Genomic DNA, 15,970 nt, shown 5'->3' on the forward strand with positions numbered 1-15,970 from the left:
GCAGTTTGTCTGGAGTCAGGCAGTCCAATCATTTCTCATACATCTGGAAGGTACCAAGATCAGTCACTTACTTTGGGTCATAGTTCACTGGACATTATGATGATTACATCTGAAGATGCATCTTTGCCCTTTGTATGAATACCTTTGGTGCCTTTAAGACTGTTGCTGCTAGAGACAAAGGAAGACACAGCATTTATATGGAATCTTCCTCCCAGGGTTACCATTAACCTTGCCCTACCTGATGCGCAGGGGCTTCCCAGGTGGAGCTAGTGGCAAAGAACCTGCCTGCCAATGCAGGAGACATAAGACACACAGGTTTGATCCCTGAGTCAGGAAGATCCTCTGGAGAAGGGAACAGCTACCCACTCCTGTATTCTTGCCTGGAGAATCCCATGGACAGAGGAGCCTGGTGGGCTATGGTCCATAGAGTCGCAAAGAGTCGGATGCGACTGAAGTAACTTAACATGCACTCATGCATCCGATACCCATTATTTCTAGATTTGGCCTTGTTTCTTAGCTTTTGTCTCTCTGCTCACCTAAAATCTGCATCTTCCTGTTTCTCCCCCAACTTCTACTTACTCCATTCCCTATGCCTACCATGGTAACTGTCCACTTGATTTTCCATTGTTTTTTATCATGGCTTCAGGCTCAACTCATGTGTGTGTATGCTTAGTCACTCAGTCATGTCCAGCTCTTTGTGACCCCATGGACTGTAGCCCACCAGGCTCCTCTGTCCATGGGATTCTCCAGGCAAGAATGCTGGTGTGGGTTGTCATTCAATACTTACTTCCCCTTTATTCCTACCTTTTCCAAGTCTTTTTGTCATCTTAGCTCCATCCCCTCTCCCCTCCAGTCCCACTTATGACCTCCTTCAAGTTAGTTCATGGCTTCTGTTTACAGCACTCAGCATCATCAAACCAGACGTCCCTCCCCGACTGTTCCTACAAAGACTCACTGTTTTGGTGTTCACTCCCTATATACCAAGCAGCTTCCCTGACCTCCCTCTGCATAGCTCTCCCTTCACGTGTTCAGGAAGCAACAGGACCATGTCTGAACATGATCTTCTCACCAGAGATGCATTCTCTTGCCTCTGAACCCTTAACCCCTCTGGATGTGTTTTGTCCCAACTTTCTCAGCACTTATCATACCCTCCTTATATTGAAGGCATTGCTTTACACGTCTTGAGACTTTCTCTTCTGTATTTTAAGCTCCTTGAGGGTAGCGGTCATGAGTTTTAATATTAGTATCACCCCATGACCTCATACTGAAGAGGTTCTACTTGTCTAACAAATGAGTATATAGTTGACCCTCTGTGTCTGAAGGTTCTGCATCTGTGGTTGGTTGAATCGCCAGATGTAGAACCTGTGGGTATGGAGGGATGATAGTATTACACCATTTTTTAGAAGGCACATGAGCATCCTTGGGGGTGAATATCAAGGGGTCCTGGTGGCCAGTCCTCCACAGATGCAGTATTTCTCATGATGGGCGATGAAAAAAAAAGGGAAATTGATACAAGGAAGAAGCTTAGCATTTGTTGAAGACAGATGAATATAGATTTTCTTTTTAAATTCCTGGACCAGAGCCAGGAAATGATTCATAAAGATGGAAATGGAGTGAGGAAGACTTGGAGGAGGGCATTCTTAGTGGCCAGGGACGTCATTCTAGGCAGCTTGGCCTCAGCAGGTGCATCTCGTTCCCTGATTACACATCTGTTGTCTGGATTAGCTTCATTTCTGTGTTCTGTAGCCTGGGATTCAGCTGATATTTGGAGCCCTCTGATGGCCAGGTGTCTAGGGTCTATGACCAAAGTTGCACGTGTGTATTATACAAAGGAGTCCTGCTGTAAGGTATCTGGAGAGGAAACCTTATCATTAGTTGATCCCTCCAAGCACTGATATTCACATTGTAACTGCTACTGCTGCTAAGTCACTTCAGTCATGTCCGACTCTGTGCGACCCCATAGACGGCAGCCCACCAGGCTCCCCCGTCCCTGGGATTCTCCAGGCAAGAACACTGGAGTGGGTTGCCATTTCCTTCTCCAATGCATGAAAGTGAAAAGTGAAAGGGAAGTCGCTCAGTCATGTCCGACCCTCAGAGACCCCATGGACTGCAGCCTACCAGGCTCCTCCATCCATGGGATTCTCCAGGCAGGAGTACTGGAGTGGGTGCCACCCAAAACACAGCCGGTCACACAGGTAGCCATCTCTGAGTTGATGTAGAGCAATCGTGTTCTCAGTTCTCAGTTGTGTTCTCGGCTGCATCTAGCTCCTGTGTTCCCATGGACCATAGCCCACCAGACTCCCCGTCCATGGAATTTTTCAAGCAAGAACACTGGAGTGGGTTGGCATTTCCAACTCCAGGGGATCTTCCTGAACCAGGGACTGAACCTGTGTCACTTGCATCTCCTGCATTGTCAGGTGGATTCTTTCCCATTGTGCCACTGGGGAGCCCTGATATAGAACAGAGGCCCTTCAAAACCATCGATGACTCTATGGGCAGAGATATACCCACTCCCAGCCCCCAACCTTGAAACCACTGCCAGTTCTATGCCACCTGAGGTTTGGACATCCTGTTAAAAATCCTGTCAGCTGTGGAATGGGTTCCTCTCACAACCTTGGGAATTTTATCACCCTCCTTAAAGGCTATTCTAATTGTTCTGCTCTGCATTTCATCATCTTCTGAACTTAGGTAAATCCTATGAGCCAGGCTCATATATTTCTCCTATCCCTTTGCATAAAGTTTAATGGGCAGGCAAGCTTTGAGCTTTTCATTTTTTTCCCAATGTCTGAAAAGTTGTGATAACAAAAATAATACTGGCTACAAGCTTCTGTGAAGTTAATTATTTTCAGTGAATGAAGGAGACTGAGCACCTGAGAAGAAAATGGCTCAGAAATTGGAAAGAAAACATTATATTCTGCTACCATCGGTTGGAATTTGGCCCTTTTATTTTCCTCCTGAGCAACATAAGAGCCATTGAGCTCAGAGGACGTGAACATCCTGTACAGGAAATAGATGGTGTGTGGAGGAGGTGAGGGGGGTGCCCAGCCGTCATCCTTTGAATCCTTCAGTGAATTCACTTGAATCCTGTTAGAGAAGCGAGTCAAGGGCTGGAAAACAGGCTCTGCTTGGACGACTTCCAACACACTTCACAAAGCTCAGGAAAAGCTCAGCTAAGCCACACACATTTTATGCTTTCCTGAGGAAAGACTCTGCTTGTTGGTCTCAGGGTTAAGGAGTTTCAGCAAGTTTTTATAGAGATACTAAAACATTCTCTTCATATTTTCCTCTGTCACTAAAAGGAGCCCAGGGGATAGAATCAATGATGCGGGCACTTAAGTGCCTGCTGGGCCAGTTAGCTTCTGTGAGAGGTCTAGGCGCAGAGACTACATGTTGGCAAGCCCTTAGCTACCTGGCGTCTCTGGGTTTATCATACGAGTGTATATGTATATGTGTGTGTGTGTAAAAATCTCAGCTGAAACATGAGGAAGCTAAACTCAAAAGAGTGGATGTGTGCATTTCAAGATTTTTTTTTAAAGCCTTTTATTGAGCTATAACACAGACACTGAAAAGTATATACATCTTAAGTGAACAGCTTAATGAATTTTTGCATATAATATGCACCCATGTAAGACCACTCACATGAAGACATAAATAATTTAGAGTGCCTCAGAAGGTTCCCTCATACATAAAAGGCACCACTTTTCGTTGTTTAAAGATAAGTCTGAATCTCATTTCAAGATTTCTTACTTGAATCTAGAAAACGCAGAATGAACACCGTCTTCATCCATCCCAGAAAATGACTTTCCGTCAGGACAAAATAAACCCCATGTGAATTGTGAAGTATGGAGAGACAGGAAGCCGTAAGAGATGATGTCACAGGGGTCTCAGAGTTGTCAGGAGCTGCTGCTTTTTTTGTTGTACCCCAAAAATATTTTTCAGGGAAAAAACTTAAGCATTCGCTGTGCCTTTCTCAGAGTGATTTGGAATGCTCATTGAAGCAAAAAGGCCCCTTATGAACTGACTGCTTCAGCCTGTCTCTGCCCTGTCACACACCACTGTGTCTATTTCAGAACCTGAGATTTACACTGAGTGAATATTAACAGGGAACAAAACCTGAAGTCATTGCAATTTGCATTTGCCAGTGAGATTTACCTTTATTTGCTAAACTTAAATTGCTTCTTTTCTAGGGAAAAAAAATGTACTTTTAGCTTCCTCATATATACTTCCTTATAGAAAGCTTACTGCTATCTTTAAGACATTCTGCCTTGCTCACCAACTTGTAATTTTCTTATTCATCATTGTTTTCGTATATTGTCCTTTTCCTTAAATTTTAGTCATTAGAAGTATATATAATTATAGTAAGCAAAGACACTGGAAAGTGGTTAGTGTCAAATACCTAAGAGCACTTCTAGACTTAGAATTTCAGTGTGTTTGTTTATTTTTCCAGGTCCTCAGTTTTATTCTAGTAGGACTAGATCAGGGGATCTCTTTCTTTTTTAATCTCATTGCATTTCTGATTACAAATCAAATGGTTAAATTTGATTTAATCATTTGTGAAGATAGGTTTAGAAGTGACTAAAAAAATTATGCTGATGAAGAAATCTGTGAAGATTCTTCTTTTAAAGATCCTTAAGAAAAACCATCAGCTCTGTTTAATTTGAGCTGTCACTTAGTATCTTCCAAGGGGGTTGGGGGGGGGTGGGAAATAAGTTAATTTTCCACTTTCTGATAGAAAGAGCTTATCACACTTTTGGCGAGGTTATTGATCACTTGACACAGAATAGGATGCTAGGTGCCCGGACAACATGTACCTGCTATTTGGGAACTTTGCAAACGCGTAGAAGAGTGTAAATCAGTTGCCAGAATGGAGTAAATGACCAGGTAGTTTTACTTCAGGCTGATAAAGCAGCGCCATCTACTGCACACAGGCTTTATTCTGTGTTGGAGAATTCTTCAGTAGAAATTCATTTTTGCAGACCTCAACACAAAGCAAAATGGGTTTTCAGTCTGTTATCTTTTAAGATATACATCTGGGTCGATTTACTGAGATATTTGTTTTCCACATGTATGTGTCTGCATATTCATATTGAGAACAGTAATCGAATAAGAGAGTGAAAGGTAAAACAATGTAAATATGAAAACAATATGAATATCAAGTATTTCTTCTTGATGTTTCTTGATGTGTCTTTTACTCTGAAAATAAGTCTAATGTACCTCCATTTGCCCTTTTATGTCTACTAATGACATAAAAATCAATAGTTACCCGGTGCCTATTTCAGCTGAACCACTGTTCATATTTTATCCTAAGCTGCCCACAAATGAGTCCTTTATTAAATGATTACAGATTTAATAGGCCTTCATTGAATTCTCTTTTCTCTAGTGTTTTTTATTCCTGTCATAACACTTAATTCTACAATATTTTAAAATAATAACTCCTAATGTTCCTAATGTATTTTGTATTACAACTTCACATAAGCATTTACATAGAATATTAACAGGAGCCCTCTTTTTATTAAGTTGGGACCATTAATTATCCTTTCAACCATTTTGGTTTATTTCATCTAATCTATTATAGAACATAAAATAAGTAAGTGACGGTAGATATGGTGCAATAATGATTATGATTCTTTTCATCACTACCTATAACTCTTTCAAGGTCTTAACTGATTACTGACCACTCACTCTGTAAACTGAGAAGATCGTATCACTTCAGATCTTGATTCATAGTTAATTTTTCAGCATGCGCTCATTTCTTTTCAATTGTATTTGTATTTGTTATACCACTGCCAATTTATATATTAATGGAATAGCACACAGTCTGGAATTTATAATATTTGACTTTTGTCAGGATTTGATTTTCAAATAGACTGAAATAGAATATAACTTGTTTCTATATCACATGCCAAAGTCATAATTATATAACTGAAACATGTTAAATCTCTAGGCATACAGAAAGCACAGATGGTTTCAGATTTGTATCCTGATTTGAAGAAAAGCTATTCAGATTCCAAATACTGTCAAAAACTTGATTTTCTCATTCATGCCTATATGTTAAAAGACTTTTTTCTATTTATTCCAACTTTACTCATTTAATTAAAATCTGAATATTTGATATGCTGCGATCTGGAGATCCAGTGATTGAAACAGAAATTTCTTGCCCTCAGTGAGTTCACTTTCTTGCAGAAGAGTATGGGCAAGGAGCTGTGAACACAAAGGAAAGTGAACCTGACCCAAATTTTAGTAAATGAGGAGGGGATTTAGGGGGGAAATCAAGAAGACTTCCTGGAAGAGAGAAACCCTAAATTGAGTCTGCAGAGAAGATAAAGTATTTGTCAGGAAGATAAGCAAGGGAAGAATGCTCCAGGACTGCAGATAGGATTTGCAGAGACACTGAGATGAGAGAGCAGAACAGGTGTGGGGAAATTTGTCTGTTCAGCTCTCCTGGGACTCAAGGCTACAAATGAAAAAGCTCTGAGAGATGAGACTGGACACATAGGCAGAGATCAGATAATGCAGGGTCTGTCATGCTTTGGGACTTTGTTCTGAATGCTTTGGTGTCTTTAAAATAGTAAGGAAATGAAAGAGTGAGTGATGGAATTCAAATTGATTAGAAAGATCTCTGTAGCAACTCTTTTGAGAAAAGATTGGAGAAGGATATGCCTGGAGGAAGAGGAGTCACTTACAGAGCAGGATAGAAAGCAGTCCATGGGAAACGGATAACTGATGATGGGAGAGGGCAAAAGGAAGATGAGTGTTTGATGGGTCTTTGAAACCCCTAGACTGTAGTTCACCAGGTTCCTCTGTCCATGGAATTCTTCAGGCAAGAACACTGGAGGCGGTAGCCATTCCCTTCTCTGGGGGAACATCTTGACCCAGAGATAGAACCTAGGTCTCCCGCATTGCAGGCAGATTCTTTACCATCTGAGCCACAGGGAAGCCCTATTATGATGGTAGAACTAATTTCATTACCCAGTAAGTGTGAAGACTATAGAAGGAGTCCAGGAAAATATGTTTCCAGCAGGGGAAGAGTTTGGTGGCACCATCCACCAAGATCCAGGCAATGCCCAGATTAGAGATGAGCAGAGAGGAAGAGAAGTTCTTCTATAAATGAGTGAGATAGGATCCAAGTGGAGAGATCCAATGGGTGGCTGGTTATAGACATCAGGAGTTCAGAGGAAAGATTGGGATTAGAAATCTTTTATCTTTGTAACTTCTAAGTATGGCGTAGAACATCACTGACAATAAATAAATTGGTTCTATCCTCCAAGACCTTCTTTAATCTATCTATCCCACTCTTCTTATGCTCTGTCCATCCCACAGAAGACTGGTATGAGCAGTTGTATCCCCTCATCCTTACACTGAAGGACTGCATGGGAGAAGTGGTGAATCGAGCTAAGCAGTCCCTGACCTTCGTGCTCCTCCAGGAGCTCGCCTACAGCCTGCCCCAGTGTTTGATGCTGACGCTGAGAAGAGACATCGTCTTCAGCCAAGCAGTAGGTGCCTCTTGTTTTTTGAGCCCAGCGCACTGATGGGCTGTCAGATAGTATCCTCAGTGAGGAAAGAGATCTTCTTATGATAGTCTGCTTTTTATTTTATTTTTTTGGCCATACATACCGCCTGGCCTGTGGGATCCTGGTTCCCTGACCAGGGATCAAACCCATGCCCCCTGCATTGGAAGCTTGGAGTCTTAATCATTGGAATGCCAAGAAAGTCTAGTAGTTTGCTTTTTAAGGGGATCCTTTTCTTAAGGTATTGATACCCAGCTTTTCTTATTCATGATAGATACCTAGCTGAATAGAAACAGTGTGTGAGACCTTAAGTATTTATTTCTGCAAAAAGGTGGCCAAGTCCCTGAAATGTCCATTGTTTCACAGCGCACAGAGTCTTTGAAGAAAGAGTCCCTTGTCCTGTCCTCATATTATTCCTGGGGTCTCTGCACCATGCGCTGTGCAGATAGTAGCCAGGACTGGCAAAAGGGATCTGTTTGCAACCCTTATTTCTACAGCTCCCTCCTGAATTCCGGGACAGGGCCTTATAATAGTCTGTTTTGTTGTTGTTGCTTTTTGTTTTTGTCATTTATATAGAAGTTTGCCAGGCCATAGTCTTGGATGAAAGTTGGGCAGTATCACCTCCGTTGCTACACCCCACCCTAGCCCGTGGCGACAAGGTTGGCCTCCGTCAGAATAGCCGTGCTCCCACTCCCCTCCTGCCTGCACCCATGACTGAGTTTTGTAGACACACACCTGGAGGGAAAGAGACAGAAGTCTGTCTTTGTAAACCATCCAGATAAAGGGAATAATTTAACCAAAATATCTCTTGTCCCCTATGATTTCATGGATGACCCAGTAGTAAATGGAGCGAAGTGTCAGGCACTTTGCTCCACCTTACACAAATCTCTCCACTATGTTCTTTCAACGACTCTGTGGAATGAGAACTATTATCTCTATTCTTCATGTGCAAAAATAAGTGAGAAAGTCTTGGAAGTGTTAAGTGACTTTTTATGATTTTACTGCCTGGTCTTTCCCTTTTCACAGTGCTGCCTTTCCCAAACTGTCCTACAGCATGGGTGTAGACATCCGTGGTTTCAAAATGGATATATAAATAGTTACAATTTTGTTACACATACTTGGAAATTTCTAATGAAGTCTGTGATGTCTCAAAAGTCTTAAATATTTTTAAATTGAAGCTCACTGACCCCAGGAATTTCTTCAGTGCTTTTCTTTTCTTTCTTTTCTTTTTTTAGCTTGCTGGATTGGTTTGTGGATTTATCATCAAATTGCACACAAGTCTGTATGAGCCTGGCTTCCTTGAGCAGCTTCACACGGTGGGATTGATAGTACAGTATGAAGGACTGCTGAGTACGTACAGTGAGTATTGCTTTAGTCCATGTCAAAATAATATCCCTATTCATAAGGCTACGTGATCCATAGATTCTTCAGTTAAACATAAAAATAAGAGGTCAACCTTTCTTGCATCAAGCATTAGAGAAAGAATATAACTTTCAGTTCGTTATATTCATTCTCCTTGTCACTGTGCTTTTAACCTCATTATGTTTTGAAAATGGAATTATAGATTACTTCACAGTGGAGTCCTGAGCAACCATCTGGCTTTTTAAATATAAAAAGCCTTTGCCAACCTAGTTTCAATGACTGGATTTTTAAAGTTCCCAAGTCTCTAATGTCTAGAACTGCCCTGTTCAATACATAGGTTGGTGTGGCAATTGAGCCCTTGAAACATACCTAGGCCAGATCAATAAGTCCTCGACATGCCCACCAGACTTCAAAGACTAGTGGAAAACAGTTTTATATTAATAATTAATGAATAATTAATCATTGTATATTGATTTACAGCTGAAATGCTGTTTGGGATATATTGGGCTAAAGGAAAACAGTATTAAAGGTAATTTCACCTTTAAAATTTTACTCTAAAAATCTGACTTCTATGATATTTAAAAGTGTGTATGTGGCTCACATTATATTTCTTTTGCACAGGACTTATTCTTAATTACCTCCTCGTTAGGCTTTATTTTTTCAGGGTATTAAATATAAAGCTAGCATGAGCTTAGGTCAGTGATCTTCAATGCAACCGTTTCTATTTTCTAGAAATCAAATGTCAGTCCTGCCAAGGGAGAAAGATTTGCACAATACTTTGTGTCATCAAAGAATTAAAGCTTTTCTCTAGCCTTTCAGGAAAGGTATACCTCCTTCCTTCCTTCAAAGGGTATATGGACAGCTGGAGTCTATTGAAACGGTTCTGATTTCACTGATGAAAACCTTCAGACTCAGGCAAATGTCCTTAGAATGGATTCACTGCATTCAGGAACTCATTCACTAAATTGTTAGAACAAATTCTAGCAGGGAGGCGGAGTACAAAGTGACATTCTCTTCAAATAGTGTGTTTGTAACTAGGTTCCTTTGCCCTTGCTTAGGTGAGGAAATTGGAATGCTGGAGGACATGGCCGTTGGTATTTCGGATTTGAAAAAAGTCGCATTTAAAATAATTGAAGCCACATCCAATGATGTCTTGCCAGTTATAACAGGAAGGCGGTAAGTGGTGCCCATTTCCTAAAGACTAAGCTTTGTTAGATGTTTTTTACTAACCTCTGACAACAGAGCCAAGGAGAATTGAGATTTAGCTTGGAAATGTTTCTTTTGTTCTCTTTTCCTTTTTTGAATGAGAAATAAATGTAGGTGACATGACAGAGGAAGATACTGAAAAACTCCTAGAAGTTTCATGGATGTTTATAAATTGCACTGTAGTGAAATAAATAGGATAATGCTCCCCCGTGAAATGTGAGGAATTCAAAGTAATAGTAAGCATGAGAAAAAACATTTTTCTTTTTATTACTATCTAGTCTAAATCTCTGGATGTTTTTACTTTTGCTGGAATCATTCGGTTAATAGTGTCATAATTCTTGAGATGATATTAAATTCTGCTAAAAGCAGCAACATTTTAGAAAAGATGTATTTCTATGTCAGGGGCATATGCCACCATTTTTCTTAATTATTTTTGACAATTCACTGTCAGACTGAGATTTCCAAGAACAGTTTTAAATAAATAGCTTTGAAGGTCATTGTATGATGGGCAAAATATCAAATAATTAAGAAAAATGATGGTGTGTAGAACAGACCTCCAATAGAAGAATTACATCCTATGGATAAATTATTTCAGTCAGAAGTCCTCGAAATTTTAACCATTCTGGCATTAGCACTTTTAAATGCTGCATGAAGATATTTGAAATTTGAAGCTTTCTCAAATCAGAGTGAAAAAAAAATGAATTTTCTAAAGAGAGCCCTTTTCGTGCCAGAGAGAAATGAAGAGACTTAGGTATGAAATATAAAAATTCAAACTAAACTTGCTTTCTTTCTATAATAAACATATAATTATTTAAAATTTTGTGTAAAGAATGCCCAGAAATCCATGGTTGATTGAAAGGTAAGTCATATATAAAGAAAAAACACATCCCTTTAAAACTAAGTATCTCAAATGCAGCCTAATGCTTAATTTGCCATTCATTGGAAGAAAAGGGAATAAAATTGCTCATATACATGCTTAGAAAACAGTGCCACCTTGTATTACTATGAAGATTATTAGCAAAAGTGGGAAACGGATACTTTTATCACAATTTATAAGCGAAACTTACCAGGCCATTTGCTCTAGGCAGAGTGCAGATGTTTTTTTCTGAGGGAGTTCTTTAGACTGTATCTAAATTCAAAAGCTATCATATGGATGGGAATGAAACTGGAATGGCAAAGTGAGCAGCTTGGCAATTTTTTTCTCCAGAAAGCGACATCATAATTGGACAGAATTTTCTAAAGCAACCATCTTACGACTAAGAACTAAAATTGTGCACAAATTTAGAAATATTTATTCGTGAAAAACTGGTGTGCATTGGATAAGTCAGTAGGAGTCTGTGGCATTTTTGCCGAGTTGCTCCCATCATTCCCAGCTCTGTCAGCACAGTTTTGAGGGCAAAGCAGGCCATAAAACCTGACAGTCTCCTGCCAGAGGGGGCTGACTTGGTTTGGACCAGAGAAGAAAAAGAATAAAGCACACTCATGAAAAGTTGTTAGAAACAATGGTGACTAGATAACCATTCACAATAGCATCAAATAGAATAACTACATCAGACTGAATTTAATAAAGCACTCTAAGAAATGGAAACCCACTCCAGTATTCTTGCCTGGAAAATCCCATGGACAGGGGAGCCTGGTGGGTTGCAGTCCATGGGGTTTCGGGGAGTCAGAGCATGCACACCACACCTGATAGCTAAGTTGGTAAAGAATCCGCCTGCAATGCAGGAGACCCTGGTTCAATTCCTGGGTCAGGAAGATCCACTGGAAGAGGGATAGGCTACCTACTCCAGTATTCTTAGGCTTCCCTTGTGGCTCAGCTGGTAAAAAAATCTGCCTGCAATGCGGGAGACCTGGGTTCGATCTCTGGGTTGGAAAGATCCCCTGGAGAAGGGAAAGGCTACCCACTCCAGTATTCTAGCCTGGAGAATTGCACGGACTATATAGTCCGTGGGGTTGCAAAGAGGTGGACATGACTGAGCAACTTCTAAATTTGTGCACAAATTTAGTTCTTAGTCATAAGATGGTTGCTTTAGAATTGGAAACAGAACACACAAAATAATGCTTCGAGAAGTTAATATGATCCAATAAATGAAAAGACAGTCCATGTTCACTGAGCTGGAATCCTCATTCATTATTGGTGGTCCTATCACTTTGGAAACAATTTGGCAGTTGCTGAAAAAGTTAACCTAAAATTACTACATGACTCATCAGTATATTCCCAAGAGGAAATGTCCACACAAAACTAGCAGTATTTTTCAGAACACAGGTAGCCAAAATCATGAAGTAATCAAGTGTTCATCAACTTGAATGCACAGACAAAATGTGGTATTCCCAAACAACAGGACACTATTCAGCAGGCTACTAACACATGCTATGACACACATGACTGAAAAATGATGCTAAATGAGAAAAGCCAGACACGAAGGACTATATGTTGCATGATTCTTTTTATATGAAACATGTAGAAAAGTAAAATCTGTAGAGACATAGAAATATATCAGTTGTTTCCTGGGGCTGACTTTGGGGGTTGGGGTTTGAATGCAGACAGTCAAAGGAGATTTTTTTAAGGCAGTGGAAATGTTCTGAAAGTGAATTATGGTTGAGATTGCACAACTCTATAAATTTGCTAAAACTCTGAATTATATACTTAAAACAATGAGCTTATGTCAATTATATTTTAATGGAGTGACAAAACATAGGCAGAACACTCCGACATAAATCGCAGCAATGTTTTTTGGATCCGTCTCTGAGTGCAATGGAAATAAAAGCAAAAATAAACAAATGGGACCTAATTAAACTCAAAAGCCTTTACTCAGCAAAGGAAACCATAAACAAAACAAAAAGACTACCAATGGGATGGGAGAAAATGATGCAACTGACAGGGGATTAATTTCCAAAATATACAAACAGCTTATGCAGCTCAATATAAAACACACTCACAAATAACCTGATCAAAAAAAAAAAATGCGCAATAGACCTAAATAGGCATTTCTCCAAAGAAGCATACATTTGGCCAACGGGCACATGAAAAGATGTTCAACATTGCTAATTATTTTGTTGTTCAGTCACTCAGTTGTGTCCAACTCTTTGCGACCCCATGGACAGCAGCATGCCAGGCTTCCCTGTCCTTCACCTTAATCGCTAATTATTAGAGAAATGCAAATCAAAACTACCAAGAGGTATCCCCTCATACCAGTCAGAACGGCCACCATCAAAAACTAAAAATAGTAAACACTGGAGAGGTTTGTGGCGAAATGGGAACCCTCCTACACTGTTGGTGGGAACGTTAATTGGAAAATGGTATGAAGGTTTCTTAAAAACTAAAAATAAAGTTAACATATGATCCAACAATCCCATTCCTAGGAAAAACAAAAAGTGTAATTCAAAAAGATTCATGCACCCTGATGTTCATAGCAGCACTATTTACAAAAACCAAGACATGGAAGCAACTTACATGCCCAATGACAAATGAATGGATAAAGAAGATTGATGTGTGTATGTATATACATATATACACACATATGTACAAAATGGAATACGATTCAGCCATAAAAGAGAATGAAATAATGCCATTGGAAGCAGCATAGATGGACCTAGAGATTATCATACTAAGTGAAACAAGTCATACAAAGACAAGTGTCATATGATATCACTATATGCAGGATCAAAAAGATAATACAAATGTACTTATTTAAAAAGCATAAATAGAAAACAAACATGGTTACTAGAGGGGAAAGTGAAAGTGTTAGTAGCTCAGTCGTGTTCGACTTTTTGTGACCCCATGGACTGTAGCCCACCAGGCTCCTCTGTCCATGGAGTTCTCTAGGCAAGAACACTGGAGTGGGTTGCCATTGCCTTCTCTAGGCGATCTTCCTGACACAGGAATTGAACCCATGTCTCCTGCATTTCAGGCAGATTCTCTACCATCTGACCCACCACGGCAAGTGGCTTCCCACTCCAGTATTCTTGGGGTTTCTCTGGTGGCTCAGATGATAAAGAATCTGCCTGAAATGCAGAAGACCCAGATTCAATCCCTGGGTTGGGAAGATCCCCTGGAGAAGGGAATGGCTACCACACCAAAGGAGAATGGGGGGATAAATTAGGAGTATGGGATTAGCAGATACACAATATTATGTTTAAAATAGATAAACAAGGACCTACTTAATAGTACGGTGAACTATATTCAATACTTTATAATAACCTATAATGGAAAAGAATCTGAAAAGATGTATGTGCGTATAACTGTATCACTTTGATATACATCTGAAACTAAGACAACATTGTAAATCAAGTATGCTTCAATTTTTAAAAAGCTATCATAAAGTGTATAATGTTTCACCTTTAGAGCAATCTTTAAAAGCAGAGCAGACTTTACCCATTGAATCTTCTCATATTCCAGAAAATTTTGAAATAAGTAAATATCAGCTGTCTGTTAGCCAGTCTATTGTAAAGGACACTGAAAGCAATTTTAAAAAGAAAAAGAAAAAGTCCATCCATCTGAGGGTAGTGCTAACATCCCTGCTTGCTGGATGGATGGTATTTCCCAGTTCTCTCGTTCAAAGCTGAGGTGAAAATGTCTCGCAGTCGAGGATTCAGAGTAAGCATCAGTATTATTATACCAGAGAAACTGAAAAGAGTTTCAGAGACCCGCCGATTCTCCTGTTCTTCCTTACGCCATATACATATTACAACACTAGCAATCTGTATGGTTCAGGAAACACACAGACTTTCCTTAATTCCAGGTGAAACTTGACATTTCTTTGCTCAGTTCACACTGGATCAAAAGATACTACATTTCAGAATGAATATATAAGCATCTATTCTTCTTGACCTTATTTTGTGAGTCCTAACTTAAATCTTCAACACTAAACATTAGGGGTAATTTTTAATGGAAATTTCCAATGAAAACATACTCCCATGATAATGTGGAGAAATGATCAGGAATCACCAAAGGTTACATCTTAAGTAATAAAACTATTGCATTTCCATCAGGCCATCACAAACAGGGGGGTTCATCAATAATAACAATTAGGCTATGCTAAAAATGTTATAAATGATTTCATTCATTAGTTTCACTTTATTGAAAATCCATCATTTAATTGCTTATCACTGAGACTTGGTTCTAAAATAATTAAATCAAGAAAACAAATATTGACGCTCTTATGCACATGGTATATGAACATGCACTAAATGTTCTTTGTTTCCTAAAACAACTCAAAGTAATAGAAGTAAATGTAAACACTTCTTTATGCCAAGTAATTTAATAGTGAAGTGAATGAAATGAGTATCAAATGAATTAATAATAGAAAATAAGCAAATAGCAGCCAAAAACCTGAATCAGTGCTTTATTCCAGCTGTTTTGTTGTTTCTTTTCAATGACTCTATGGTAATACAATTGAATGGAATAAAGCAGTACTGCTTTATATCTCTCTGTCCCCCTCTCTCCAGTGAACACTATGTGGTAGAGGTGAAGGTTCCAGCAAGGGTGTTTGAGTCACTGCCTCTGCAGATCAAAGAAGGACAGTTGCTTCATGTGCATCCAGTACTTTTTAACGTTGGAATCAATGAACAGCAAACTCTTGCTGAGAGGTAAGGTTCAGATATAAGATCGGTTCTTTTTTTTTTTAAATTGTTATGAATATGCCGAGTAATTCCACATGTACATAGACACTGGATTCATGGGTAACATTTTCCTTTCATCCATACTAAATTACTTGATAGAATAATTCATATTTAAGGATTCCTGGCTCATATCAAATTTAAAGTTGTAAAATAATAAGGAAAATATTGGTGTCAATACCAAAATATTCACATGGGTTAGCTTTCTTCATGTGTCCGAATACCTATGTGTGTGTATCAAATTTTAGAATTGTTTTATGCTCACATGTATTTCA

At 39.3% G+C, this 15,970-nt stretch overlaps 1 protein-coding gene across 9 annotated transcripts in view; it reads left to right on the forward strand.

Moving 5' to 3' along the window:
- The window catches only part of INPP4B (inositol polyphosphate-4-phosphatase type II B), an 855,034-nt gene that overhangs the window by 749,562 nt on the left and 89,502 nt on the right, over positions 1-15,970 (forward strand). For 8 of the 9 annotated variants that reach the window (XM_055550387.1, XM_055550386.1, XM_055550394.1 and 5 more), the window contains 4 exons: positions 7,321-7,493; positions 8,744-8,867; positions 9,929-10,046; positions 15,525-15,665. In XM_055550387.1, coding sequence (XP_055406362.1) covers positions 7,321-7,493; positions 8,744-8,867; positions 9,929-10,046; positions 15,525-15,665 — 556 coding nt within the window. The remainder of the gene's footprint in view (positions 1-7,320; positions 7,494-8,743; positions 8,868-9,928; positions 10,047-15,524; positions 15,666-15,970) is intronic. The other variant, XM_055550389.1, reaches the window with a different exon arrangement.

Source organism: Bubalus kerabau, chromosome 16 (genome assembly GCF_029407905.1).
Source record: "Bubalus kerabau isolate K-KA32 ecotype Philippines breed swamp buffalo chromosome 16, PCC_UOA_SB_1v2, whole genome shotgun sequence".
NCBI lineage: Eukaryota > Metazoa > Chordata > Mammalia > Artiodactyla > Bovidae > Bubalus > Bubalus kerabau.